We start from the raw sequence: 25965 nt of genomic DNA, 5'->3' as shown, positions 1-25965 counted from the left end.
AAAGCTAGCTACTGTTATTAGAAGCACCAGAGGTGTGCAGGCATGTGTACAGGCAGCTACACCACACACCACATCACGTGTCAGGGTTCAAGGTGGTCGTCTATAATCACAGGACTCATCTACAGTCTTACACACAAGACACAAATACGCCAGATACATTTACATTGTTTTTGATGTTGTCCTGACCCCTAGTGGCCGCCTTTCAGTATCAGGGCACGGCGCCGTGTCTAATCCGAGCTGCCCAGATCCACAGCACTGAGAGGACAGGCTTACACGCGCTTATTTGTCAGACAATTCATATTATGTATGAAAGAAAACTGAAGGGGTTATTTGTTTTACCATTTCCAAAGCTGTCCTCGGAGACGCCTAGATTTGTTTGTAGATAGTCCAACAAATATATAAATGTTTGTTTGTTATATTGTAATATAGTGTTTATAAAAAGCAGCACATCAAAACATGCAGTATATGCAGTAAATATGAAAAACAAAAAAAAGCAGTATATTAGTGTATGCAGAGGTAAATAGTCACAGCATTTTTAGTGGGATTGATTTAGTACACCATTACTAAATTCAAAATATTACTACCATAAAAACTGCATGATTTCATTTAGGATAACACGGCTAATAGAAAGACAGTAGCAGGTGTGTTATACGGAAATATCACTAGTAATATATATATATATATATATATATATATATATATATATATATATATATATATATATTGGATAGGTTTTTATTTTTAGATCGTTTTATTAAAACAATGCTTTTAAAGTGTCAATCATATTTGTGTACTATATATTTCTGCTATTATATATTCCATTTAATATTAAAATATGCTAGCCGTTAAAAATATAATATTTATATATTATATTCAGACCACTTAAATATATACATATATATTTTTGCATAATTATATTACAATGGTCCGTTATCCTATCAGGGGTACCACTCTGAATCTACACACCTATTTGTTTATTCTTAATAAAATATTATATTATGTTATTTATAATGTACTATTTATTAACCTTAGTTGAGTTTTTAGTTTTATTCTGAGGACAGCTGTGTGTGTGTGTGTGTGTGTGTGTGTGTGTGTGTGTGTGTGTGTGTGTGTGTGAGTGAGTGAGAGGGGCGGGACTTCCTGTTTACTCCTCAGCTGTTATTGCTTCAGGCTCTCTTATCTCCTAGCAGACAGAAGCTCGTGCAGGAAGGTAAGGTGCTGCTCGGTTTGCACGCGGCTCTTTTATTCCTCCATGTCTTTTCTTGTAGCGGTTTCCTGACCTCAGTCTGCTGCTGCTGCTGCTGCTGCTACTGCTGCATTAGTCCGGAGAGCTGATGTACAGTAATGCACAGCGCTGGAGCAGAAGAGCGGCTAGCTAACGACAACCTGCAGGAGACGAGCTCGGCTCAGCTCCTCCAGTGTGTGAGCTCCGGGAAGCCTCGCTTCAGAGATCAGGATTAGCATGATTTCATCAGTGCCTTTCACACTGCTCCCATCCAGCAGGCATGCAGCTTGATCTACGGTGGGGGGTGAAGCGCGTACCTGCGCTGCATTGCATGATGTCATCATTTTCCTTTGATGAGCATTTTAACGACGCGCTCCGCTCTCCCCAATGACCCGTTAGTAGCGCGTTATGTCCCTGCGACTGGTGCGCGTTCACATGCATGTCTTTACATGAGAGACACCCCTGCACCTGTTAACAGCCCACGATCAGAAAGCACTGGGAACACTGGGAGAAGGCATGGTGGCATTCTGAGACATTTGTGCTTACAAAGACTTTTATATAGTACCTAGAAAGATAATTTGATCATAACAGTAGTTTTTGGTGCTACATGACATCAATTTTAAAAAGAACCATATATGCAGAGAGAAATTCAAAGTTCGTTGAGTTGTCGTGGTTCAATATATACCTTTGACCTTACCTAAGAACCTTTGAAGAACCCTTTTCATTTGGACCCCAGAATTGTGTTCAGAGAAAAGTACTGGTGTGTGTATGTCATTAATAATGTTTCTCCTGTAGGTCTCTTCTCACATCAGAGAGCTAGATGCCGCCGTTTGTAATGAAGAAGACCTGCTTGCTGAGCTGCTTTTTGGCCCTGCTGCTTCCACTCCGTTCATGGCAGGAGGAGCACGGCAAGCTGCTGCTGGTGTCCTTTGATGGCTTCCGCTGGGACTATGTGAACAGGGTGCCCACGCCCAACTTCCTCGCTCTAATGGAGGAAGGGGTGCAGGTGGAGAAGGTGGAGAACACCTACATCACCAAGACCTTCCCCAACCACTACACTTTAGTAACAGGGTTGCACGCAGAGAGCCACGGCATTGTAGCCAATGAAATGTATGACCCAGTTCTGAATCGCTCCTTCTCCATGGAGGGACCAGAAGTGTATGACTCTCGATGGTGGGAGGAGGCGGTTCCCCTGTGGGTGACCACTCAGAAGGCCGGGCGGAAGAGCGGAGCCGCCATGTGGCCTGGATCAGATGTGGCTATCGGAGGGGCCTACCCAACCCATTATGTGCCATACAATGCGTCCATGCCCTTCGAGATGCGAGTAGAGAAGCTCATCAGCTGGTTCTCAGGAGCAGAGCCCATCGATTTTGGGGTCCTGTACTGGGAGGAGCCTGATGAGACCGGTCATAACGTGGGACCAGAGAGCCCGCTTATAGATGTGGTCATCGAGGACATTGATAGAAAGCTGGGCTTTCTCAGAGAGAAGCTGAAGGTGGCTGGACTTTACGACAAAGTCAATCTCATCGTCACGAGTGACCACGGTATGACACAGATATCACATGACAAGGTCATTGAGCTGGACGCCTACGTGAGTCAAGATCTCTACACATGGATAGACAAGAGCCCGGTGGTTGGCATTTTGCCCAAAGAGGGTGAGTTCAGAGCCAGTCCACACATTTCATACCACTACAAGACATGGGTCTAATGTGCAGTAATAGTGCAGTAATAGTTCGGCAGCTATTAGGTTACATATATAAAAAAAAAGCTTGTGATTGATGATCACATCACGGACCATAGAATATTATTATTATTATTATTATTATTATTATTGCATATTGTTGTTTTCTATCTTGCAGGCAAATTTGAGGAGGTGTATAATGCACTGGAGAATGCAAATCCTAACATGGTTGTGTACAAGAAAGAAGACATCCCTGATTATTTCCACTACAAACACAACGCCAGGATAATGCCTATTATTATCGAGGCCAAAGAAGGCTGGACAGTCGTCAAGAACAGAACTGGATACTTTATGTGTGAGTAACAGTGTTGGAAAACATAGGAACACTTATATTCATTATATATATATATATGTCCCATTTTGTTGCTGTTAGACCAAAATCCCATCCAACTTCTAAAGGCAATATTTGGTGTTTGAAACCCCAGCTCCCTTTATGCCTGAACATTTTGTGATAAATGGACCAGTAGAAACGAGGGGGGGAATGATTCACTAGATTTACAGTATGATTCATTTCAATACAATTAAACACGGTGTAAACTCGATTTGATATATTTTTTTCATACAGAGAACAAAAGGCTTTCAGTTTATTACAGCATTCAACTTTTATAAAAGTACATTTGTAGTACATTAGTAAATATATTTGAATACAAAGCACATCTAATGCTCTACCCACTAGCTATAACTGAGATCCCAATACAGAGGTTCAGTATGACACAATACAGTGGACTTGGGTGGGCAGTCTGATAAAATATATAAAAGACCTGTATTTAAATACCCTCCCTTACTGAGTACAGTGATTCATGTTCAGAATGTGCTGCATTTGATCTAATTAAGCAGCACTAATTACACTCTGTAATGAAATGTGCTGTTGGTCAGCGTTTTTCCACAATACGCTCGCTTGTTTCCCGATAACAAAATGGTCATTTGTTCACTTGTTCCATTGTAACTAAATTTGGATTATAATTTCACTTATCATGACAGTTCTACAGACAATGGCCGTTGTCTAATTCACATTATCATCCAAGCTTACACTGTGGTCTGAAGGAGGTGGTTAGTTCCACTGCGGACATTCAGTAGTTATTTTGCTTGACCCGTTGAACAGTATGCATGCTTACAGACTACAGAACAGTAAGCTGTGCCAGACTGTTTGCTGATTGATGCTGACTGTGCTGAATATTGTGTCGATTTCCTTCTTCACAGTGGGCAACCACGGCTATGACAACCACTTACGCAGCATGCACCCGGTGTTTGTTGCCCGTGGACCCTCATTCCGCACCGGCTACAACAAGACCGCCATGCGCTCTGTTGACCTCTACCCTCTCATGTGTCACATTCTCGGCGTTCAGGCGCTGCCCAACAACGGCTCTCTGGCGAGTGTGCGGGACCTCCTGGTGGAAACGCCGACCCCCAGACCAACGCTTCGCCCAGTACCCAGGGAGCCATCCTATGCCTGGGTGGTGGGCTCGCTCCTGGGTTCCGCCCTGGTGTTGGGGTTCCTTGTTAGCTTTGTAAGTCAGTTGACACGGAGGCAGCTTCCACCGTTGCCACTGACCAACAGGGAGATATCTCAGCCCTTACTGCAGGAAGAATTGCGCCTTTAATGAAGATACCTGATTTCTGATTACGATCCTTTATTTTGATATGTCTGCAGTACTACTATTTTAACGTTTCTTAAGGTGAAGCTCTTGACGCATGTAGCATTGATCCTGTCTCTCTCTCTCTCTGGTGCTTCAGAACCTGTTTCCATTTCTATTAAATTCCTTTAATGACCCTATGATCGAATTTTTAACTAAAGGCAAGGTTGCTTTAATTCACGTACCAGTCAAACACAGCCTGACTGCCAAATCAAGTCATTACCAGTGGTGCCACGCCAAGGCATAGTAAATCAAGCAATATGGAGAGAGACGTTACAGGCGAAACAAGAACAGCATCAGATTTATAGCTGTCCTACCTGACTCCACAGCGTCCTCTGCTGGTGAACCTCATTATTTTCAGTTTCTGTGGCCTATATATTTATTTCAAAAAAAGGAAAAAGGGTCCAAACCTTTTACCATTTCAGATTCTGAAACCTAATTCTGTTTGGTTTTCTTCTCAAGAGCGGTGGTGTTTCATATTTAAGGCATTACTGAATGTTTGCTGAAGGAGTGTCTCTTCTGTTTTTCTGGATCTTTTGAGGGACATTGGTATCTTTCTTAATTAGATGCTTTTATACAGTGTGTGTTTTCTCCATCAAGAGTTTCTTGAACACGTGGTGAAGTGCAATGACTACATGCTTTAATGTTTTGTTTGTAAAACTGGCAGAGTAACGTGGTTTTTTTGTTGTTGTTTACATGATGCAGGTAGTTAATTAGCTGCCTCTGTGTTGCACTAAGATCAATGTAAGCTAATCAGGATTTGTAGAAATGAAAGTGAACAGGGTGAACAGAGTGGTTTTAGATTGGCGGTATTTTGCACACTATTTTCCCATGTGTTTAATCCTTTATTTAAAAAGGCTATTTGCCAAACGTCTTTAGCCACTAATCTGAGAAACTCTGGTACGAATTAGTGGCAGAACAGAAAGTTTTTGATTTTCTAATTTCAGATTCAGAACTTTACATGTGAGGCCCAAACTGGGCAAAACCACTGTGATCTAATCTTCTACAGGTGCCAAAACAGAAAAGGAACAAAGTATTTACTGTAGTACATAGATGTAGTTGTTACTGGTACATAGTTACTTCATGCATTATGTTGCTCGCAGTGTTGCGTTTTTATGGCGTGGCTGAAGTTAAAAGAACTTTAACTTAAAGGGGGAAAAAAAAAAGATGATTCAGTAGAATTAATGTTTACCTTCCTTATAATGTAGTGTGAAAAGATTGACACCATGATTTAACTCCTGTCTCAAGTTTTGACTTTGAATTAAAGACTGGTGCAACTTGCACATTTCTCCTTTGTCCAGTGTTCTACTGATGAAACTGGTATGAAAGCAATGTCCTTCATTACAAGTCACCCAACTAAGAGTCATGAAGGGTGACAGCAGGTACAGGGTTAAACAATTCACTGGAGAAGTGTTGTGTCATTACAGTGGTGCTGATGTCTTTAGATGCCTCATTCATCTATTGGCAGCCCTCTAAATAAATACTCAGACAAGTCACTGGCTCTTTAATAGGGGCAACAGATTATCAAGAGGGCTCGTGAAGTGACTAAAATAAGGATTTCAAGCAAAGTACTAACTCAGGCCTACAGCTGAGAAGAGCAGAAATGATGTGAAGGCTGAAATCTGACCACCAGCAGCATTTACATCAATATCAATGTCATGCTCTTCTTTTTTAGACTTCTATGGTTTTGTTGTGTAGAAATCTAAGTAATATATAGGTAATATATATGAAAGAAGTAGAGTAAATATAAACCATATTAATGTAAGTAGTGATTTTATGTCAGTCGCTTTACTATGTTATTACCCCTCCATGAGGAAACAATATTGCTTGTAGCCATCATTTAGTGCTTGGTTTCATTAAGTCATTAACCTAAGGGTTTAATTAATTATCATTAGGGTAAATATACGTATGGCTTCATTTAGTTAAATCAGGTGAGATGCAGGGGGAGCACATCCATGCAGGAGGCATAGTTGAGAAATCTGAGACAAATGTGTTGTTAGTGTCATTGAATGCAGTATAGATGATCAGTTGAAGTGCACTCATGGTTTAGGTTTGCCGACTGATGAGTCAGTCTTCCTTTTGTTTTAATTAAATTTTGGTATGGAAAAGGTATCACATGGCTGTTTTTAGTCTTCCTCTTCTTCATCTCTATTGGTCTAAATGGGGAAATTCACATATGCTTTAAATATACACTCGCTTACATCAGCTTAAAATATTTGCATATATCAGACATATGCTTTTGCAAATGCAGTCACAGCTTTCCTTTGGTGACGACTGCATGTGTAAAAGTGCACCATGACTTAAATGTGAGAGACATTTCTGAAACTGTTCTTTTTCTGAGGCAGAATGAGGTACAGCATACCTTTAATAAAACAAATACAAGAATTTGTTCTCAAAGTTTACAGTATTTGAGTTTTCCTAAATCTACATAGGCTCAAACATACATACACCCACTTAGATTATTAATTCAGTGGTACTAATAGTTCCTAAAATGTCTTTTAACTTGCCAAGGCCAAGACCTCTAAACTTCCTGTTAGTGATCATGATTAACTACAGCTGGTAGCTTGTCTGTGCCCACAGAAAAATGATTAGTTTGACAGCACCTAATGAACTGGCCAACACACGATACAATGGGAAATCCAAGGAGCTCAGTGCAGATCTGAGAAGGGTGAACATAGATTTACAGGAATGGCTTTAGGAGCTATTTCTAAACAACTGCAAAGATTATCAATTCAAACAACTGTATGGAAGTAGAAGGTATTAGGAAGGTATTGGGAGGTGTAACCAATTTGGATAAGTGGAAGAAAACCTGTAAGTAGGTCACTAGTTTTCATTTCAATACATTTTTAGATATTTAGTAAATGTAATTATTTTTAAAATATTACTTTTTTGTATGTATTAAATAATTAATACAAGGCTCTCGGTGGCTCAGCTGCCTAATGTGTTGCCACGATGGCCGGGGGTCATGTATTCAAATCTCGAGCCATGCTGCTTTGCCATCAGCAGCCAGAGTCTGAGAGAGTGCAAGTAGATGGCCCTCTCTCCCCATCAAATTTCTAGTCAACATATACATATATATATATATATATAATTGTATTTATATAAGTTATTGTTATAAATGTTTGATATTTTGAACTAAATGGTAACAAACAATACATTTGAGATAAATTAAATAAAACAATATAATAACACAAAACATAACAGTCTAATATGTATTTTTAACATATATTTATTATTGTACTATTTATTAACCTTAGTTGAGTTTTTAGTTTTATTCTGAGGACAGCTGTGTGTGTGTGTGTGTGTGTGTGTGTGTGTGTGTGTGTGTGTGTGTGTGAGTGCGTGAGAGGGGCGGGACTTCCTGTTTACTCCTCAGCTGTTATTGCTTCAGGCTCTCTTATCTCCTAGCAGACAGAAGCTCGTGCAGGAAGGTAAGGTGCTGCTCGGTTTGCACGCGGCTCTTTTATTCCTCCATGTCTTTTCTTGTAGCGGTTTCCTGACCTCAGTCTGCTGCTGCTGCTACTGCTGCTGCTGCATTTGTCCGGAGAGCTGATGTACAGTAATGCACAGCGCTGGAGCAGAAGAGCGGCTAGCTAACGACAACCTGCAGGAGACGAGCTCGGCTCAGCTCCTCCAGTGTGTGAGCTCCGGGAAACCTCGCTTCAGAGATCAGGATTAGCATGATTTCATCAGTGCCTTTCACACTGCTCCCATCCAGCAGGCATGCAGCTTGATCTACGGTGGGGGTGAAGCGCGTACCTGCGCTGCATTGCATGATGTCATCATTTTCCTTTGATGAGCATTTTAACGACGCGCTCCGCTCTCCCCAATGACCCGTTAGTAGCGCGTTATGTCCCTGCGACTGGTGCGCGTTCACATGCATGTCTTTACATGAGAGACACCCCTGCACCTGTTAACAGCCCACGATCAGAAAGCACTGGGAACACTGGGAGAAGGCATGGTGGCATTCTGAGACTGGACTACACAAACATCTAGTTTATATCATTTCTCCATCTGAGATCGCAAAAGTATTAAGCAGATAGGCGAACTCTTGAATATATGCTTTGCCCCCTGCTGTCCATTTGATTGCCTGGACCGAAACGTATATATAACGTATACTGTTTGCAAAACGTGTTCTGTATACCAAAAAAAGTTATTAGGTTTGTAACAATAGCGGAGCAGTAGAGTCGTATTTTTTTCAAGGTTTCTTAAAACGACATGAATACAGCATTTGGTTTTTATTACAGAGAAGGACTGTTTAACTAGACAAATGTCAAGTCATCAGATTATGATCTGGAGCACAAGCGCAGTATGTGTGTCATCCAGTCAAATGGGTCGCAGAGTTGTCATATGGAGAACTATTGCCTTCAAAACTATACTATAAGTTTTTTTTATTATTATGATCATTTCATTTATTGAGGGAACAAAATAACAGGCGCACCAGTTCCAGTATTAGCACAGCAGTTAGTTCCGGCCGCGCAAGAGTTTTTTTCACCAGCACTATATCACTCCGCTAAACGCCGTTGCTATAATAAACATAGCTAATAATCATATTGTAACCCAATTATTAAGGTAAATGCACAAAAAAATAAACAATTAAGATTGACCTAAATCCAACCTAAAATGATTAAGACAAAAATAAAAAATAACAAAAGAAAAGCTGTGAGTGGGAGGTTTCAGGGAGTTTAGTGAGTTGGTGTCTGGAGGGAGGAGGAGCTGCAGGCTGTGCAGTGAGTGCGGCTCGTTTCTGTGATGTAGCAACAAGCTGCTCGTTAAGGGACTATAATCTGGCGGAAGGATATGATAACTTTGAACATACCAAATTACCACGTTCACTGCTTTATTTATGTATTTATTTATTTATGTATTTATTGTTAAGACTGTAGAATTGAGATAATTAAGTCTGGAATAAGATCAAGTTCATCATGCAAGCATTGCATGATGTCATCGTTTTGTACTGAAGACCGTTTTAACCACCGAAGCGCTGTTTGCAGTGTGTCCCTGCCACTGCTGCGTCGTCTCCATGCATGTCGCTTTATAGGGGCAGTGGTGGGTTCGATACCCAGACTCTGTAAGCTGCCTTTTTTGGGCCCTTGAACAAGGCCCTTCGACCTCTCTGCTCCCAAGGCGCCACAGCAATGGCTGCCCACGCTGTGTGCCTGCATGTGTGCTCCCTGTCACAGTGTGTGTGTGTGTGTTTACTGCAATGCTTTAATTCTGCTTGATTGCAGTTGTTGCTAAAGAACAACAACCAGTTATTAAGCTGGGAGGAAGGACAGTTTCCTTGTGTTCTCCTTGTTTTGTATGAGTATATGAAACCATTTAGTAAATCAAATGCTTCTGTATGTCATTAATAATGTTTCTCCTGTAGGTCTCTTCTCACATCAGAGAGCTAGATGCCGCCGTTTGTAATGAAGAAGACCTGCTTGCTGAGCTGCTTTTTGGCCCTGCTGCTTCCACTTCTTTCATGGCAGGAGGAGCACGGCAAGCTGCTGCTGGTGTCCTTTGATGGCTTCCGCTGGGACTATGTGAACAGGGTGCCCACGCCCAACTTCCTCGCTCTAATGGAGGAAGGGGTGCAGGTGGAGAAGGTAGAGAACACCTACATCACCAAGACCTTCCCCAACCACTACACTTTAGTAACAGGGTTGCACGCAGAGAGCCACGGCATTGTAGCCAATGAAATGTATGACCCAGTTCTGAATCGCTCCTTCTCCATGGAGGGGCCAGAAGTGTATGACTCTCGATGGTGGGAGGAGGCGGTTCCCCTGTGGGTGACCACTCAGAAGGCCGGGCGGAAGAGCGGAGCTGCCATGTGGCCTGGATCGGATGTGGCTATCGGAGGAGCCTACCCAACCCATTATGTGCCATACAATGCGTCCATGCCCTTCGAGATGCGAGTAGAGAAGCTCATCAGCTGGTTCTCAGGAGCAGAGCCCATCGATTTTGGGGTCCTGTACTGGGAGGAGCCTGATGAGACCGGTCATAACGTGGGACCAGAGAGCCCGCTTATGGATGTGGTCATCGAGGACATTGATAGAAAGCTGGGCTTTCTCAGAGAGAAGCTGAAGGTGGCTGGACTTTACGACAAAGTCAATCTCATCGTCACGAGTGACCACGGTATGACACAGATATCACATGCCAAGGTCATTGAGCTGGACGCCTACGTGAGTCAAGATCTCTACACATGGATAGACAAGAGCCCGGTGGTTGGCATTTTGCCCAAAGAGGGTGAGTTTAGAGCCAGTCCACACATTTCATACCACTACAAGACATGGGTCTAATGTGCAGTAATAGTTCGGCAGCTATTAGATTACATATAAAAAAGTTTGTGATTGATGATCAAATCATGGACTGTAGAATATTATTATTATTATTATTATTATTATTATTATTGCATATTGTTGTTTTCTATCCTGCAGGCAAATTTGAGGAGGTGTATAATGCACTGGAGAATGCAAATCCTAACATGGTTGTGTACAAGAAAGAAGACATCCCTGATTATTTCCACTACAAACACAACGCCAGGATAATGCCTATTATTATCGAGGCCAAAGAAGGCTGGACAGTCGTCAAGAACAGAACTGGATACTTTATGTGTGAGTACCAGTGTTGGAAAACATAGGAACACTTATATTGAAATATCTACTTATCCAAGTCAGTTTACATAAACATTTAAAGCTGCATAAATAATAACAATATAAATAACAACTAAAGTCAAATAACTATGTCCGCATGTTTGTGGACATCCCTTCTAATAAATGTGTTCTGCTACTTCACGTTTGTCTAGTCCCTGTATAGAAGTACTGCCAGTAGAATAGGATTCTCTGGAGCTGATGAGCAACATGAACCTGTTGGCACCATGCTGCCTAATGCCAGGTGTGGGCTAGAGGGTTATAAGGCCCCCAACATTGAAGTGTGGAGCTGTCCTCTCTGGAATGATGGATGTTGCTTCATCCAATATTTTTGGGATAAGTTGGGGAGTTGGGGATGAGGTGGGGTGGTGATCATCCAACTTCCAACAACAGTAGAGACAGTAACCCCAACTAAAGCTGTAAACTTGATTTCAGAACTCTTGGAAAGATCATTTTAATCCAGCTGGTAGAATTAAGGTCACAACCAATGTGTCATTATGGCATTATCACCTGTAACAGAAATCAATGAAAAGACCCATGCAGACTGGTATGTATAGTCATGTAAAAAAAATAGGACACCCCATTAAAACATTTGTCGTTTTTAACGTATTTAACACATTTTGATTTTCATCAAAAACCATCAGAGCAAGACTAAAGTTTTCCAAAGAACACCTAGACCAAGACCGGGAGATCTGGAACACTTTAGACAAATTAATCCAAAGCTGAATTATTTGGACACAGAGGACATACTTGGTGTAAACCAGACACATCTTTTAAGCACAAGAACCCATATCAATCAATCTGTGAAGCACTGAGATGGAAATGCCATGGTTTTGGGGGGTTGCTTTTCTACAGCAGAGTCTGGAGAGCTCTCAAATATAGAATTCACTAGGAATTCTTTACTGTATCAGAGGACGCTTGAGAAAAACGTAAGACCATCTCTCTAAAAACTGAGGCTGAAAGAATTCTGCATGGAGGAGTGGGAAACACTCTCTCCCAGTTGATGTCAGGGACTGGTAGATCATAGCAGAAAACATCTAACTGAGGTTATTTCAGCCTAGGGGGAAATATCAGCTATTAGGGCATAGGGTGTCCTAACTTTTTCCTCACAGGAAAATTACATTTCTATTAATTACATTTTATAAAGATTTTTAAAAAGACTTTTCTTCAGTTGTGTTGGTTTAGTTATATTACACCACTTAATATTGTTTAAGTAAAGAGGAAATGTTTACACAGATAAATGAATGAAGTTGCTGATCATTACACGGTCGGTAGTTATTAAGATCTTATAGAAAGTGAGCAATAAAATTAATGATCATTTAATGAGATGGGTTGAGGTGCCAAGTTGTTATTGAATAGTGTGTCGATTTCCTTCTTCACAGTGGGCAACCACGGCTATGACAACCACTTACGCAGCATGCACCCGGTGTTTGTTGCCCGTGGACCCTCATTCCGCACCGGCTACACCAAGACCGCCATGCGCTCTGTTGACCTCTACCCTCTCATGTGTCACATTCTCGGCGTTCAGGCGCTGCCTAACAACGGCTCTCTGGCGAGTGTGCGGGACCTCCTGGTGGAAACGCCGACCCCCAGACCAACGCTGCGCCCAGTACCCAGGGAGCCATCCTATGCCTGGGTGGTGGGCTCGCTCCTGGGTGCCGCCCTGGTGGTGGGGTTCCTTGTGCCCTTCGTGAAGCAGGTGACGCAGAAGCAGCTTTCATTGTTGCCACTGACCAACAGGGAGATATCTCAGCCCTTACTGCAGGAAGATCGCAAGGTTGCTTTAATTCACGTACCAGTCAAACACAGCCTGACTGCCAAATCAAGTCATTACCAGTGGTGCCATGTCAAGGCATAGTAAATCAAGCAATATGGAGAGAGACGTTACAGGCGAAACAAGATTTATAGCTGTCCTACCTGACTCCACAGCGTCCTCTGCTGGTGAACCTCATTATTTTCAGTTTCTGTGGCCTATATATTTATTTCAAAAAAAGGAAAAAGGGTCCAAACCTTTTACCATTTCAGATTCTGAAACCTAATTCTGTTTGGTTTTCTTCTCAAGAGCGGTGGTGTTTCATATTTAAGGCATTACTGAATGTTTGTTTTTCTGGATCTTTTGAGGGACATTGGTATCTTTCTTAATTAGATGCTTTTATACAGTGTGTGTTTTCTCCATCAAGAGTTTCTTGAACACGTGGTGAAGTGCAATGACTACATGCTTTAATGTTTCGTTTGTAAAACTGGCAGAGTAACGTGGTTTTTTTGTTGTTGTTTACATGATGCAGGTAGTTAATTAGCTGCCTCTGTGTTGCACTAAGATCAATGTAAGCTAATCAGGATTTGTAGAAATGAAAGTGAACAGGGTGAACAGAGTGGTTTTAGATTGGCGGTATTTTGCACACTATTTTCCCATGTGTTTAATCCTTTATTTAAAAAGGCTATTTGCCAAACGTCTTTAGCCACTAATCTGAGAAACTCTGGTACGAATTAGTGGCAGAACAGAAAGTTTTTGATTTTCTAATTTCAGATTCAGAACTTTACATGTGAGGCCCAAACTGGGCAAAACCACTGTGATCTAATCTTCTACAGGTGCCAAAACAGAAAAGGAACAAAGTATTTACTGTAGTACATAGATGTAGTTGTTACTGGTACATAGTTACTTCATGCATTATGTTGCTCGCAGTGTTGCGTTTTTATGGCGTGGCTGAAGTTAAGAGAACTTTAACTTAAAGGGGAAAAAAAAAGATGCTTCAGTAGAATTAATGTTTACCTTCCTTATAATGTAGTGTGAAAAGATTGACACCATGATTTAACTCCTGTCTCAAGTTTTGACTTTGAATTAAAGACTGGTGCAACTTGCACATTTCTCCTTTGTCCAGTGTTCTACTGATGAAACTGGTATGAAGCAATGTCCTACATTACAAGTCACCCAATTAAGAGTGTTGGAAGGTGATAGCACTCCACAACATACAAACAAGCCACGGGTAGGCAAGTCACTGGCAAACATTCTTTAATAGTTCAAAAAATACAAGGAAGGGATAAAAGAAAAAGTATTTTGTGCCCTACAGCCTAAAGAATTTCATGCATACAAACAGAATGGCAACAGTTCATCAAGAGGGCTCGTGAAGTGACTAAAATAAGGCTTTCTAGCAAAGTACTAACTCAGGCCTACAGCTGAGAAGAGCAGAAATGGTGAAGGCATGCATCTGACCACCAGCAGCTTTGCTAAGTGTCACGAGGCAACTTCATTACTTTTAAATGGCATCAATATCAATGTCCTCCTCTTCTTTTTCAGACTTCTCTGGTTTTGTTGTTTCCATCTTTAGCTCACGGGCAGAGGAGGAATACACAACCTTGAGAGAATGAGTGGCAGAAAAACAATCAGTATGCACAATAATGCTTCACTATTTAAAAAAAAAAAAAAAAAAAAAAAAAAAAAAAAAAAAAAAAAAAGGCTAGGCTTAAGCCTAACAAAGCCACATTCACATGATCACAGTATTTTGGCACATGCCTTTGCCCCTTACTTTTAATTTAGACATCAGGTGCCACCATGCCCAGATCTATGCAGAGATACACGGCATACTGCCACATAGCAAAAGTTCGGTCTTGAATTATTACCTTGTTCAGAGCTTCAAACAGACAGTTAATTACAGTAGGCATTTTTTGCCATTTCAGATTGGGGTGTTTGTTTAAATCCTTTCGATGGGCCATTGACCATGTTGAGTGCTGAAGTAGCGCGATACGCAAGGTGCATTTGCCATGATGATATGAACACATTACCTCCACATTGTCTTCATCATCCTCCTCGTCTTCTTCCTCACTGCCCTCACTTTCCTCCTCAGCCTCCTTCAGCCATTTCACAAAGGGCTCAGCCTTAGCATGGATCTCCTTGGCGAGTTCTTTAGAGACGTACTTCTTAGAAACCTGAAACAGACACGTCCTCGCTGATATAATCTTCTCATTACAGTAGAACCACTTCCACATTCCCAAACAAAATCCTGTTATGTGTTTCTGCATTTCCATAACTGTTCAAGTACCTCATTCCACCAAAGAAAACTTAACAGGGTGAACAAGAGGTCTTCCAAAAGATGAGCATGCGCTTTAATTTTTACCTTCTCAGCCCATGCGAGTATGACATCCTCCTCCAGCAGATCTGAGTCATATAGGTCTTTGAGAATGATGGGAACACGGGGCAGCAGCTGACTCTGATGGAGTTTTACCAGGCACTCAAAACCACCCAATAGGTACTTCTGAGCCTTTTTATCATTGTGGCAGAACTGATGACAAGATAGCTGCGTTAGTTGGACACATCAAAAGTTTCCCCCCCCAAAAAAAGAGAATAAATAAACCCACAACCTCACTTCAAAACACAAAGTTGAATCCCACAGCAATTATTTATAGAGTAGATTTCAGTTTATTAATAGAACTACAAATAACTAAAAGAACAACTGCTATCTGCAAAGAGTCTTTGGGAAACTGGTCAAGTCCCCTACTGAATTTTGATACTGACAAAACAGAAACTGCTTCTGTACTCACTCGGAGGAAGTGGCGTTTGTACTTCTTGATCTGTTCACGAATATTCTCGTCAAAGAGCAGCTCGCTGAGGATTAGTGGGCCCATTGCCCTTACCTCCAGCCGCTCTGCTTCAGCCAGGATCTCCTTGTCAACTGAATCGATCACTCCCTCCTCCTTCTTTTGCTGTAAAGAGGGAAGAAAAGTCAGAATGAGGGGCATCAAACAGAGTATGTGTACTGCATGCAACCTGGTCAAAAATTATTCCCTATGGTCCAATACACCTTGACAAAACCTAAATGCCTCAAATTACTCCAAGCATACCTTCACAAAGTTATAGAACATGTTGACCCTCTCCTCCAAAGTCTTCTCCAGGTCTTCGCTCAGTGTGAGACCCTTAGCATGCTCGCTGATCTCCTCCATGCGGCGCCGCTGGGCCTCTTCTGTGGTTTCTTCTGCCCAGTCTTCATCGTCATCATCCCCATCCTACCCACAGTGTCATACACCAGGAAAAGTTTGCAGAATTCTGGATGGTCTGGCTTTAAACTTGGTTTGAACCAAACATTTTGTCTCACTATTGTATAGCACCTTAACCTACATTCCTATGACAACTTGTGCTGCACACCAAAAGGCTGGTTAAGACTTCTGCATAGATTCACATCTGCCAACATACTTGCACACAAGGTGATTGTGATCGAATTTGTTAAAATTATACAATTGTTTGACAAATCATTAAAATTCTCTCAGCACAGCTTTTCCTCAGCAAATTAACCCTTACTAACTATTGCATTAGCAGCATCCAGTGGTATCCAGCATGTTAAATATGAGAGAGTATGCGACTCCAACATTTTATAGAGAGAAACAGTAACTCACCACAGCATCAGGGGCATCTATGTCATTGTTTCCAGCCTCCCCACCACTGGAGCCATTCTCTTTGTCTTTCTTGCGATTCTTCTTCTCTTTCTCCTTCTTGACGGATCCACTCTCATTCTCTGTTCCAGGACAGGGAGTTCAGGGAAGAAGAAAAATTCATAATAAATCAACAGTTAGCAAGTCTGTATATAATCTTGCCTAAAGTATGCATATTGTTAGTGTGATTGGTCACAAGCTGAATAAAATGCACAAAACCTTAATCACATGCAGCAAAAAACAAAGCTGCAGGGCTTAAACATGTAGGATATTTACAGCCTGCGATTTTTTATATATTATATATTTTTTAAATATATTTCTTATTATAAAAAAAAGAAAAAAAAAAAAAAAGAAAATGGTGGCACAACCACACCAATTCCACTAGTTAGCTGTGATCAAATTGTTTTGGTTATACAGCCATGTACTGACAGGCCATTCAAGGCAACCCATGCATGTGGTATTTTTGTTGCTGCAAGAAGAACTGTGCAGCGCGCAGAGTCCTACTAGATTCATCGTACAGAAGGTGCAAAAGGCCATGAGGAAACTGCCCATGGCTTGAGACACCACTGCAGTTATTTCTCCAAAGCAGTGCACTCCAAGAAAATTGAATCATACCAACAGTTCCTGTATTACATATGGCAGTAAGGTTCTGCAGACAGTTTCAGCTGGACCTGCACAGGCCTCATAAAAGCATACAGTGAAACAGTCAGTGAACTAGGTTACTGAATAAGAAAGACACACACATTGTTCACCTGACAAAAGACTGTCGCTTTCACTTCCACGAGCAAGATTTACATTAAGGTCAGATTTAATTAGCAGTAGTGACGTATACTGGACTGGTAAAGGCAGCTATACTAACCACCTTGAGCAGATTGCCAGTCAAGCATAATCAATCCAGATTCTGCTATTTCTTAGCACAAACAGAACGGGGATATTGATGTGCATCCATACCCGTGGTATAAACAATAAAACAATAAAATGCTACAATCCTCACTATGTTTATGTACAAGAGGTTTGCAACTATGAAACAAAACATTATGGAGCCATTATTAAGGCTCTGATACTCATTGGATACCAGAACCAGTATGAGGAAGTTGGATCAGGGCATTCCTTATTAGCAGTCTAAACTGAAACCAAAAGAAACCGGAACTTACCAGGTGGATTTTTGAGAATGAAGGTGCACAGTTTGTGTCTGGTGTCCAGCATGCCTCGGTACCCACAGGCCTTACAGGAGTTTCCTATGGTCTGTTTTTTGGGATTGATGTGCTGCAAAAACATTTAAAAATTGCATGTTCATTAGTACTTCAACTACAGTTACAGTCCTAAAGAACTCAAAATACCCTAACCATACTATTAGAGTAAACATGTTTTTTTTTTTTTTCGTGGCACGTCCACTTAGGATATTTGTGCCTGCACATAGACATGTTAACCAAATATAAATAAATAAAAAATATATATTTAAAAAAGTTCATATGACAACATGCATATTAAAAAACCCTTTTAGTAACTGCTTTATGTCTGTCCACATGACAGTGTAGCATGACGTCCAATAAATAAGACCACCAGTGGCTAAACGATGCAGTCTCAGTGGCTCACCTCAGTTTTCCAAAACCTGAAATGTAATCTCCAAATTGCCATTTTTCCTGCCATTTTTTTGTCTGACTCCGCAAAAGAAAATTTGCAGCCATATACAAGATATGACAAATGACTTTCAAAAAGGCTCCATGCAACACCACAACTGCATTCAGAATAAATGCGAGTGGGGTTAACAGCACTTTGAACACTGAAATTTACGATGTACAAAAGTGGCAAGGAAATAGAAGAAAGGCTTCGTTTGTGAACCGTCATCTGGGCAATTCAGAGAGCATGCCTTGGAACCCACAAGAGTAAACAATATCTTCTTGATCCAAATCTCAGCACTGGCTACTTCTAAAGGTCACCGCTGGGGACGATACTTGCCCACTGCAGTACAAGCATGCCTAAGCAGAAAACCAGCTTGCTGAGACAGTTCAAGGCCATGAATGCTGTATTGCAAAACGAAGGAGGCTGTCCTCCTCAATCCTCCCATGTACACACCCAGGCTTGACACTGCATTAAACAAAACACAGCCTCTGCAGAAACACTAGGGTGATGTGTTTTCTGCCTATCCTCATGACCCCTTTTGTCAGACTGATCATCTCAATTACAGCTCGACTGCAGAGTCTCCAGGAAATCCAGGAGTTTACAGAAGCCACCGACAATTTAGGTGTCAGGTCAGCCCTTACGAACAGCCATTTTGTTCTGGCAATAGGGCAAAACCACCTTTGTGGGTACATGCTCCGGGTGACCTTTTAGAAACCTGCACATTCAGCAATGCATACAAACTTGCTGCCAACATAGAGGGTACCAAGTTCACACATTCAAACAGGGCAGTCACAAATGTTTACGCTTTTAAAAGCAATTCTAAAGAGAGTTTTAGCCTGGTGCCCCCCTGGTCAACCAGGAGGTTAAAATGAACTTGGTTATTTCTATAACGAGTTATAATAATAATAATAATAATAATAATAATAAATTAAATTAATAAAAAGTAGTAATGGTTCAGGGCATATTTACCAAATCGGTTTCTGGATTGTCACACTCAGGACACAGCACAAACTTGCGAATGAATCCATCCAGCATGTCTTGCAGTTTGTTTGCCTCGTGAGAGCCATTGACAATGTAGCGGTCATTCTTGGCATCAAACTGAGTCTGGGCTCCCAACTCACAGCCAAAGAACTTGGTGGGATCTAGAGAGAGCATTAAGCGTTAGACGGCTTTAATAATCTTCTTAGGCCCTGTCTGAGGCCACCTAAAGTTGCTCAAGCTGGACTTACAAGTCGGAGGCCTATTCAGTGCCTTGGCAACATCAACCATGTTGACTATGACTGTCTTGATTCCATTTCCTTTGCCTTCCACCTAACAGGATAGAAAAAGAACAAAAATCAGAAGTTGAGAAGACCTCACACTTGTACAGGGACAGTAATACAGTATTGAGGCCTTTCCTACCTTAGCAATCAGACGGGGCATTTTATAGCGGTAGAACTGGTCCAAAACGCTGCGGTTGACATTGACAGACATTTTTGCCTCCTGTAGGGTTTATCAGCAAGATGAGAAGATCTTGAATTGGCAATTTTTGGTCTCTTCTGTCTCGAAAGGAGGGGAGGACATAAACGGTTGCAAGAGGACTGTGTCTCTGACATGAAAAAGGTATGGCCACTCTGGCTCTAAACTGCAAGCTCGTAGGCTAAGTTCCCCACACACAGGTTTCAACAGCTGTCCAACAGCTCTGTGAAGCAAGAAAGAAAAGGCATAGATGAGCAAGCAATATGGGGTCATTTGGGCACACTGTGCTAATAAAGGTCACCTTATAAGCATGAACTGAGGAGGATCCCACCCAAAGAGGAAAAAAAAAAAAAAAAAAAAAGGCTCCCACCCAAAGGCAGAGTGAACACTTATCTCCTAGAAACAGCTGTTCACTCCAAACCAGCTCAACTTTCACCCAGTCAGTCAAACACTACAGCATTACTTAATAGAAGAAGTGTGCTTAAGTAAACAGTTTACTGGCAAGACAAAGTCCAGCAACAAACAGTCAGAGCCCCACATGTCTCACGTGTCGTTTCCTGGACTGAAACGCTAGAAAGTGCACATGCTTAAAATACACGAATAAACGATCGTTAGCCAGCTAGCTAGCTAGCTAAACTCCAGCACGGCAGGACTATGAAAACTTTAGAGGACTGAATCGGAGTGGAGTCCGGCATGCTGCAGAGTGCGTCACTCTCCTGGCCAAAAAAACACGCTGTGGCAGAAGCTACGAGTTAGCGAGCTAGGAAGAGGAGGGCGCCATTTTGAAGCACACTTCAGCTTAATCAGGAGGAGAAGGGGGGACGCGAGGCAGCATCAAAAATACGAATACAGTTAGATAAGACACGACCACCGTACCTTTCCCATCCGCAGCTCCTGACGTCCAGGTACTCGCCGACTGCGTAAAACAAAGACATAAACACACCGCTGGTCGCCCTGAGATGCAGCGAAGTGTGTTGAGGATGCGCGCTGGGGCTGCTGCTGCTGCTGGTAGTGGTAGTGGTGGTGGTGGTGGTGGATTGCAGCACTGGTCGTACAGCAAGCAGCACTGCGTGGAGTCAAAGCTGGCGATGCAGAGGATTAAAAAAAACAGCCCCGAAGAGAAAACTCGAGACGCCCTCAAAACAGGGGAATCTAGAACCAGCAGAAATCAGCATGGGTTAGCAGAAGACAAGCGCTAGTCTCGTACAAAAGCTAGGGCTAGTGCTAGCTACCAGCTCTGACACTCTAACGCACCGCACCGTTAGCTAGCTACCTACCTAGCTACCTCCCTCCCTCAGCACTGAACTGCACTGCACTCGCACTGTTCTTACAGTTTTCCCTGCCCACGAATGAGCTGAGGAGTCGTCTCGGGTGTACCAGGAGCAACTAGGGGCCAGAACTGGATAGCACGCAGTGGAATGAAGTAAGCTAGCTGACTAGCTCGTGCTAAGCGTTGAGCTCACTAACATATGGTAGGACTTGGTAGACTTCAGCTGACGCTAAACTTGCCCACTACCGCCAGAAAAGCACCCTACGTCCCTAAAATGTCGCTAAATGGAGGGTTTGAACGCACAGTGCTCGCTGGCCGGCCTGTGTGTTGTAGGAAGAGGCAGCTCGAGAACACACACACGTACCTCTAGAACGTTCGTCCTGCTAGCGCGTGCAACGCCACAATGCGTTCCTATGGCAGCGTGACTGGGAATTTTAAGCTGCCACTGAACTCTCCCCGCCCATTCAGCGTCGCAGATTCGCCTCTGTGTCGCTGCCTCACAGCTCTGAACTGTCTTGTTGACCGTCTTAAACCTCTCCTAAAAGAAAGAAGAAAAAAAAACTCAACCGTATTTCTGACTAAACGTCACAGTACTTACATATCGCCTACATATACAGCCAGCTACACATACCTCGTATCTCCAAACTGGCAACTTCACAGAAGGAGACAGCCAGGCTGAAACGACGAAAAGTGGGAAGCCTGTATCACTATAGAAGGCCACACACTCCGATTAAATGACCACAGATTGCATTAATTATTAGTACCGATTAAATTAGAGGGGTTTTTTTTTCTCCGTAGCAACATTTGTGACGTTGTCTTTAAAAAGTAATGACGTACTATGACGAAATAATATGTACTTTTCGAGGACTTTTAACAGCCTCTTATCTCTTTCACCAGTGCAGAGGACATCATTATGAACCCATTCCCATGTGCTTTAGATCCTACAGTGATAAGCAATGCCATAGAAGATCTGTAATAAAGATGTGCAAGTGGGAACCTTCTGCCTACAGTAGTAGTTAAATGATGAATGCCTGCTCTCAACCATCTGATAATGCAGGGGATGAACAACTCTTCTCAAACCGGTCATTTTCAACCTGTCCTCTGAACTGCTTTTATCCATCCCCACCTCAAGAAATCATACACTTGAGCCAGACAGTTTGGGCAACTACAGGTGAACCTCAAAGTTACCCTTTTCAAAAGGTACATGAAAAAGTAGTGGCTACTTAGCTTTAGAAGGACCTCAATCATCTTAATGAAACATTCCAGTCTGGCTACTGAGCCTCACACAGCATCTTCTAAGGGTGACAAAGTTTTGATGGTGTTCCCTCTATTGATTTGGCTTGACGAGAATGAGTTCTGCGTTTGGTGTGCCTAATATTCTTCTCAAGAGTCTACAGGGTATTTTTTGGCTCTCAAAGACTACCCCGAGGTGGTTCCTGTCTTATCACTAGGTGACCACAGGTCTCAGACATTCTCTGTATCCAGTGTGGAGTTCTGCAAGGATTTGTCCTTGGCCCCATTTTTGTCACTATTTAGATGCTTCACTGTGGATGCCATTTCAATGTTATGCTGGTGTGCAACTCTACATTAAATTTACTGTACGTAAACATGGATTAAACTCAGGCTGCTCTAGTAGGAACTCAACATCAGGTCCAAAAATGTTCACTATATTATTTGACCATTTCTAGCCATTTCTACCACCAATCTGGGTGTCAGGTTTGACTCTCATCTGAAAGTTGTGGCTCATAAAGGACATAAAGGAAAGTTAAACGTTCATTATATCAATTGCTGCACTTCTTACCGGAGTCTCCAACCAAGCATATCCAGAAGCTCCAAACCACCACCTCCTTCTCTCTTCTCACCACCTCTCTTTAATTAAAATGCATTGTTATTTTTATTGTTGTTGTTTTTCTCCCTTTAGATAATATCCCACTACAGAACATGTAGAATGCATATTCTACATTTTAATACATGTTTTATATGTTTTTATTTTAAATTATTTCTGTAAATTGAATGGACCAAATATTAGCACTTAATTTCCTAATATGTATTCCATTTACTGTCCCTACACTGTTTACAATGTTAGTAAGTACTAGACCTGAGATATTTTCTCTTGAATCCCCAATTGTTTATTTCCTTTTAGGTTTAAAAGGAAGAAGAATGGAAACAATGCCTGCCAAATCAGGGCCTTTGTTTCTGAGGGTGAAAGTGGGATATCAGATAATGAGGTACCAGTAGGAAGTATAGATCAGAATGTAGAGGCTTCCATTTCATGGTTGTTTTGCATATTTTAGGATCTGACTAATATGTTTGTTCCAGCTGCCTTCAAATCCATAAGGAAAACACTGTAAGGTGGTCAGTGTGGGCAGAGTAATAACTCAAATAGGTGGGCTTGTTTGATGCATTAGTGGAAGGCTTCTGAATAGGAGCATATTTCAGATCAGCTCCCCTTTCAGAGCACATTCCACTTTTTGTAATGGCACAAATACCCAGCTACCCAGGACAGAGGCTGGCACACAGAGTGAAAGCTCTGGATAGGTTTTCATCCTGCTGCAGAACAAAGGCTTCCTGCCAGAACCACACAGACCAGTGAGGCAGGAATGCTCAGAACAAACGGGCAGGATGGACCCTCAGGATTACCTGTGGAATTACAAGGGGTGAAAAGGCTTACTGTTGATGGGCCAGCGGGTGGCACAGTGGACAACAGCACATAAAGGCCAAACATGTTCACAGCATAAGCAGAGGACTTGTAAACACATTTTGTAGCGTGTTTGTGTAGTAATATGAGCTCACGATACAATGTAGGAACTACACATGTTAATTTATCATCTAGCAGGGGCAGCATGGTGGCACCACAGGTGGTGTGAGTGCTGCACAGCTTCAGGGGCCTGCGTTTGATCGAACCGGTCTCTTTCTGTGAGGAGTGCGGTGTGTTGTCTGTGTGGGTTTTCACTGGCTGCTCCAGTTCCCCTTCATCTCCCAAAAACACAGATGATAGGTGAACTGGCTGTGCTAAACTGGTCCTTAGGTGTGAGTGAACAGGTGTTTGTGGTACCTTGTGAGAGACTGGCACCCTGTCAGGACCTCGACCCTGACCAGGAAGCAGCATATTAGGAAAAGAATGAATCATCCAGCAGCTGTCTGTTAGGAAGCATGTGAATCTGGTCAACCCAGGTCAATCAACTCCACAACTGGCACGAATTACACTATACAATATACAAACATGTCCAAAGGTTAGTAGACACCTGCTCATGCAGTGCTTCTTCTGAAAAGAGGGATACTAATAGGGGATTGTACCAACAGAAACAGCCTCTGCTCTTCTGAAGAGGTTTTAAATTAGATGTTGGAACATTGCTGTCAAGATTTGATTGCATTCAGCCACAAGCGCCTAGTGAGGTCAGGTACAATTTTGCAAGATTAATTGAGGATTTCAAATGCCACTCCAACTCATCCCAAGGGTCCTGGTAAAGCTCCACCATCAAGAGAACCCACTTCTGCTGCTCTACAGCCCAATGGGGCTTTATTGCCCTCTAACGGACACTTAGCATTGGGCTGGTGGGGTTTTAGGCTCATGTGGGCCTGAATGGAATCAACCTTCACAGCACAACCTTGTTCCAACCTTTAGTGTAAAGTACAAGTACAAAGTACAAACACTTCATTAATGTCCTTGATTTTCCCGATTAGCGTATTACTTTATGCTCAATTGCTCACACACAGCAGCTGAATGCACTAATTAGATGAGGTGTCTGGATAGGTTTGGATATATAGTGTATAATGAATCTCTCAGGACTGTCTTGCAGTGCAATGTAAATTAACACAATATAGTTGCACTTGGAGTTGGGGACATGAAACACACAGTATATAGTTTGGTTAGTTATGGGAGGACAATTACAGGTAAATAATCAATCATTTGATTATCTGTTTCATTTGATGATCAGCTATTTTCTATGTGTTACAAAGATGCAAGTGTAGCCGCATAACAGTGTGTCAAAAAAGAGTACTAAAAGAGTATGAAATCTATTTTAATAGTCAATGTTTTTAGCCTCTTTTTAATACTCGAGTGCATTATTATTATGGGTACACAAATATTGTAATGCAAAAGGTAAGGCAATATTGGAACATTTTTGGATGCTCCTCACAAATCGATTATCACCTTGTGTGCATACTACCCAGACACTACTGAGGATATCTTACCTACCTACCTCTTCATCATACAGAATGTAGTTTCCCACTCTATATATCAAAATTATCTGGTGGAAAAACACCACTGCATTGCTGTTTTTAGGCTATAAGTATGTTCATCTTTTTCTTAAAAGATCTGTGTTTTATTGCTATATGTAGTGCTTTCCATGGCCAAGTTTTACAATAATACAATAATAAATCAAGTGTGTTTTACAATAATACAGTGATCAGATGACAAATCTGAATGATTTATTCTCAACAGTGCCAAACAAAATGTGAAGGCACCACACATTTCAACACATATGAAGTTAAGGGCTGTTCTGTATACTATGCATACTATTATGGAGCATATTTAATAGGGAAACAATGCAGAGAGAATTATTGTATTAATGTGTAGTTCTTATTATAGTAATATTACTGGGGCAGCCCTGAAAGGAATGCTGGTCATTTCCTCCATACGTCCTCCAGAGGGCAGCACAGAATGAATAATAACAAGGGTAGCCTGTCTATGGTGGAGTCACCTAAGATGAACTCAACTGGAATTGCAAAATAAAACTTTCATTACTGAGCATTTTAATAGGAAACTGGAAGAGAAATAGGAAATTCAGTTAGCAACTGTAGCAACAACAGGTCTTTTTGATATTTCCTGTTGTGTAAAAACCTAAAATAATCTATAAGAACCTCTGAAACCTTCCCATACCAACTTTTCGTTAACAAACTGTGTATGTTTACAGAATAAGCAAACATTACACATGACATATTCTTTACCGCAATGA

The 25965-nt window shown here is 41.8% G+C and overlaps 3 protein-coding genes across 4 annotated transcripts; 2 read left to right on the top strand and 1 right to left on the bottom strand.

Annotated features, from left to right (window-relative positions):
• Nucleotides 1–1148: 1148 nt before the first annotated feature.
• Nucleotides 1149–4730, top strand: LOC140558683 (ectonucleotide pyrophosphatase/phosphodiesterase family member 5-like). The gene is made up of 4 exons (XM_072682707.1): nt 1149–1210; nt 2021–2880; nt 3085–3261; nt 4167–4730. Exons 2-4 carry the CDS (start codon nt 2046–2048, stop codon nt 4565–4567), a joined length of 1413 nt encoding a protein of 470 aa, XP_072538808.1. The 5' UTR covers nt 1149–1210; nt 2021–2045; the 3' UTR covers nt 4568–4730.
• Nucleotides 4731–7972: 3242 nt separating this feature from the next.
• On the top strand, nt 7973–14094 carry LOC140558640 (ectonucleotide pyrophosphatase/phosphodiesterase family member 5-like). Of its 2 annotated transcripts, none has more exons than XM_072682704.1 (4): nt 7973–8031; nt 9972–10831; nt 11023–11199; nt 12618–14094. In XM_072682704.1, the coding sequence occupies exons 2-4, from the start codon at nt 9997–9999 to the stop codon at nt 13091–13093; spliced, it is 1488 nt and encodes a 495-aa protein (XP_072538805.1). In that variant the 5' UTR covers nt 7973–8031; nt 9972–9996; the 3' UTR covers nt 13094–14094. The 2 variants fall into 2 exon arrangements, with proteins under 2 accessions (XP_072538805.1, XP_072538806.1); XM_072682705.1 differs by lacking the exon at nt 7973–8031 and adding an exon at nt 9648–9671.
• A 134-nt stretch (nt 14095–14228) lies between these two features.
• eif5 (eukaryotic translation initiation factor 5) lies at nt 14229–21475 on the bottom strand. Its single transcript, XM_072682706.1, has 12 exons — nt 21372–21475; nt 20614–20889; nt 19681–19960; nt 19509–19590; nt 19249–19421; nt 17811–17922; nt 16621–16739; nt 16072–16233; nt 15772–15933; nt 15348–15512; nt 15016–15159; nt 14229–14588 (listed from the first exon to the last, which is right to left on the bottom strand). The coding sequence occupies exons 3-12, from the start codon at nt 19750–19752 to the stop codon at nt 14490–14492; spliced, it is 1290 nt and encodes a 429-aa protein (XP_072538807.1). The 5' UTR covers nt 19753–19960; nt 20614–20889; nt 21372–21475; the 3' UTR covers nt 14229–14489.
• Between the last annotated feature and the right edge of the window lie 4490 nt (nt 21476–25965).

The sequence above is a fragment of the Salminus brasiliensis genome, chromosome 1 (assembly GCF_030463535.1).
Source record: "Salminus brasiliensis chromosome 1, fSalBra1.hap2, whole genome shotgun sequence".
Lineage (NCBI taxonomy): Eukaryota > Metazoa > Chordata > Actinopteri > Characiformes > Bryconidae > Salminus > Salminus brasiliensis.
The sequence above is the reverse complement of the archived record's forward strand: the minus strand, read 5'-3'. Positions and strand labels throughout refer to the sequence as shown.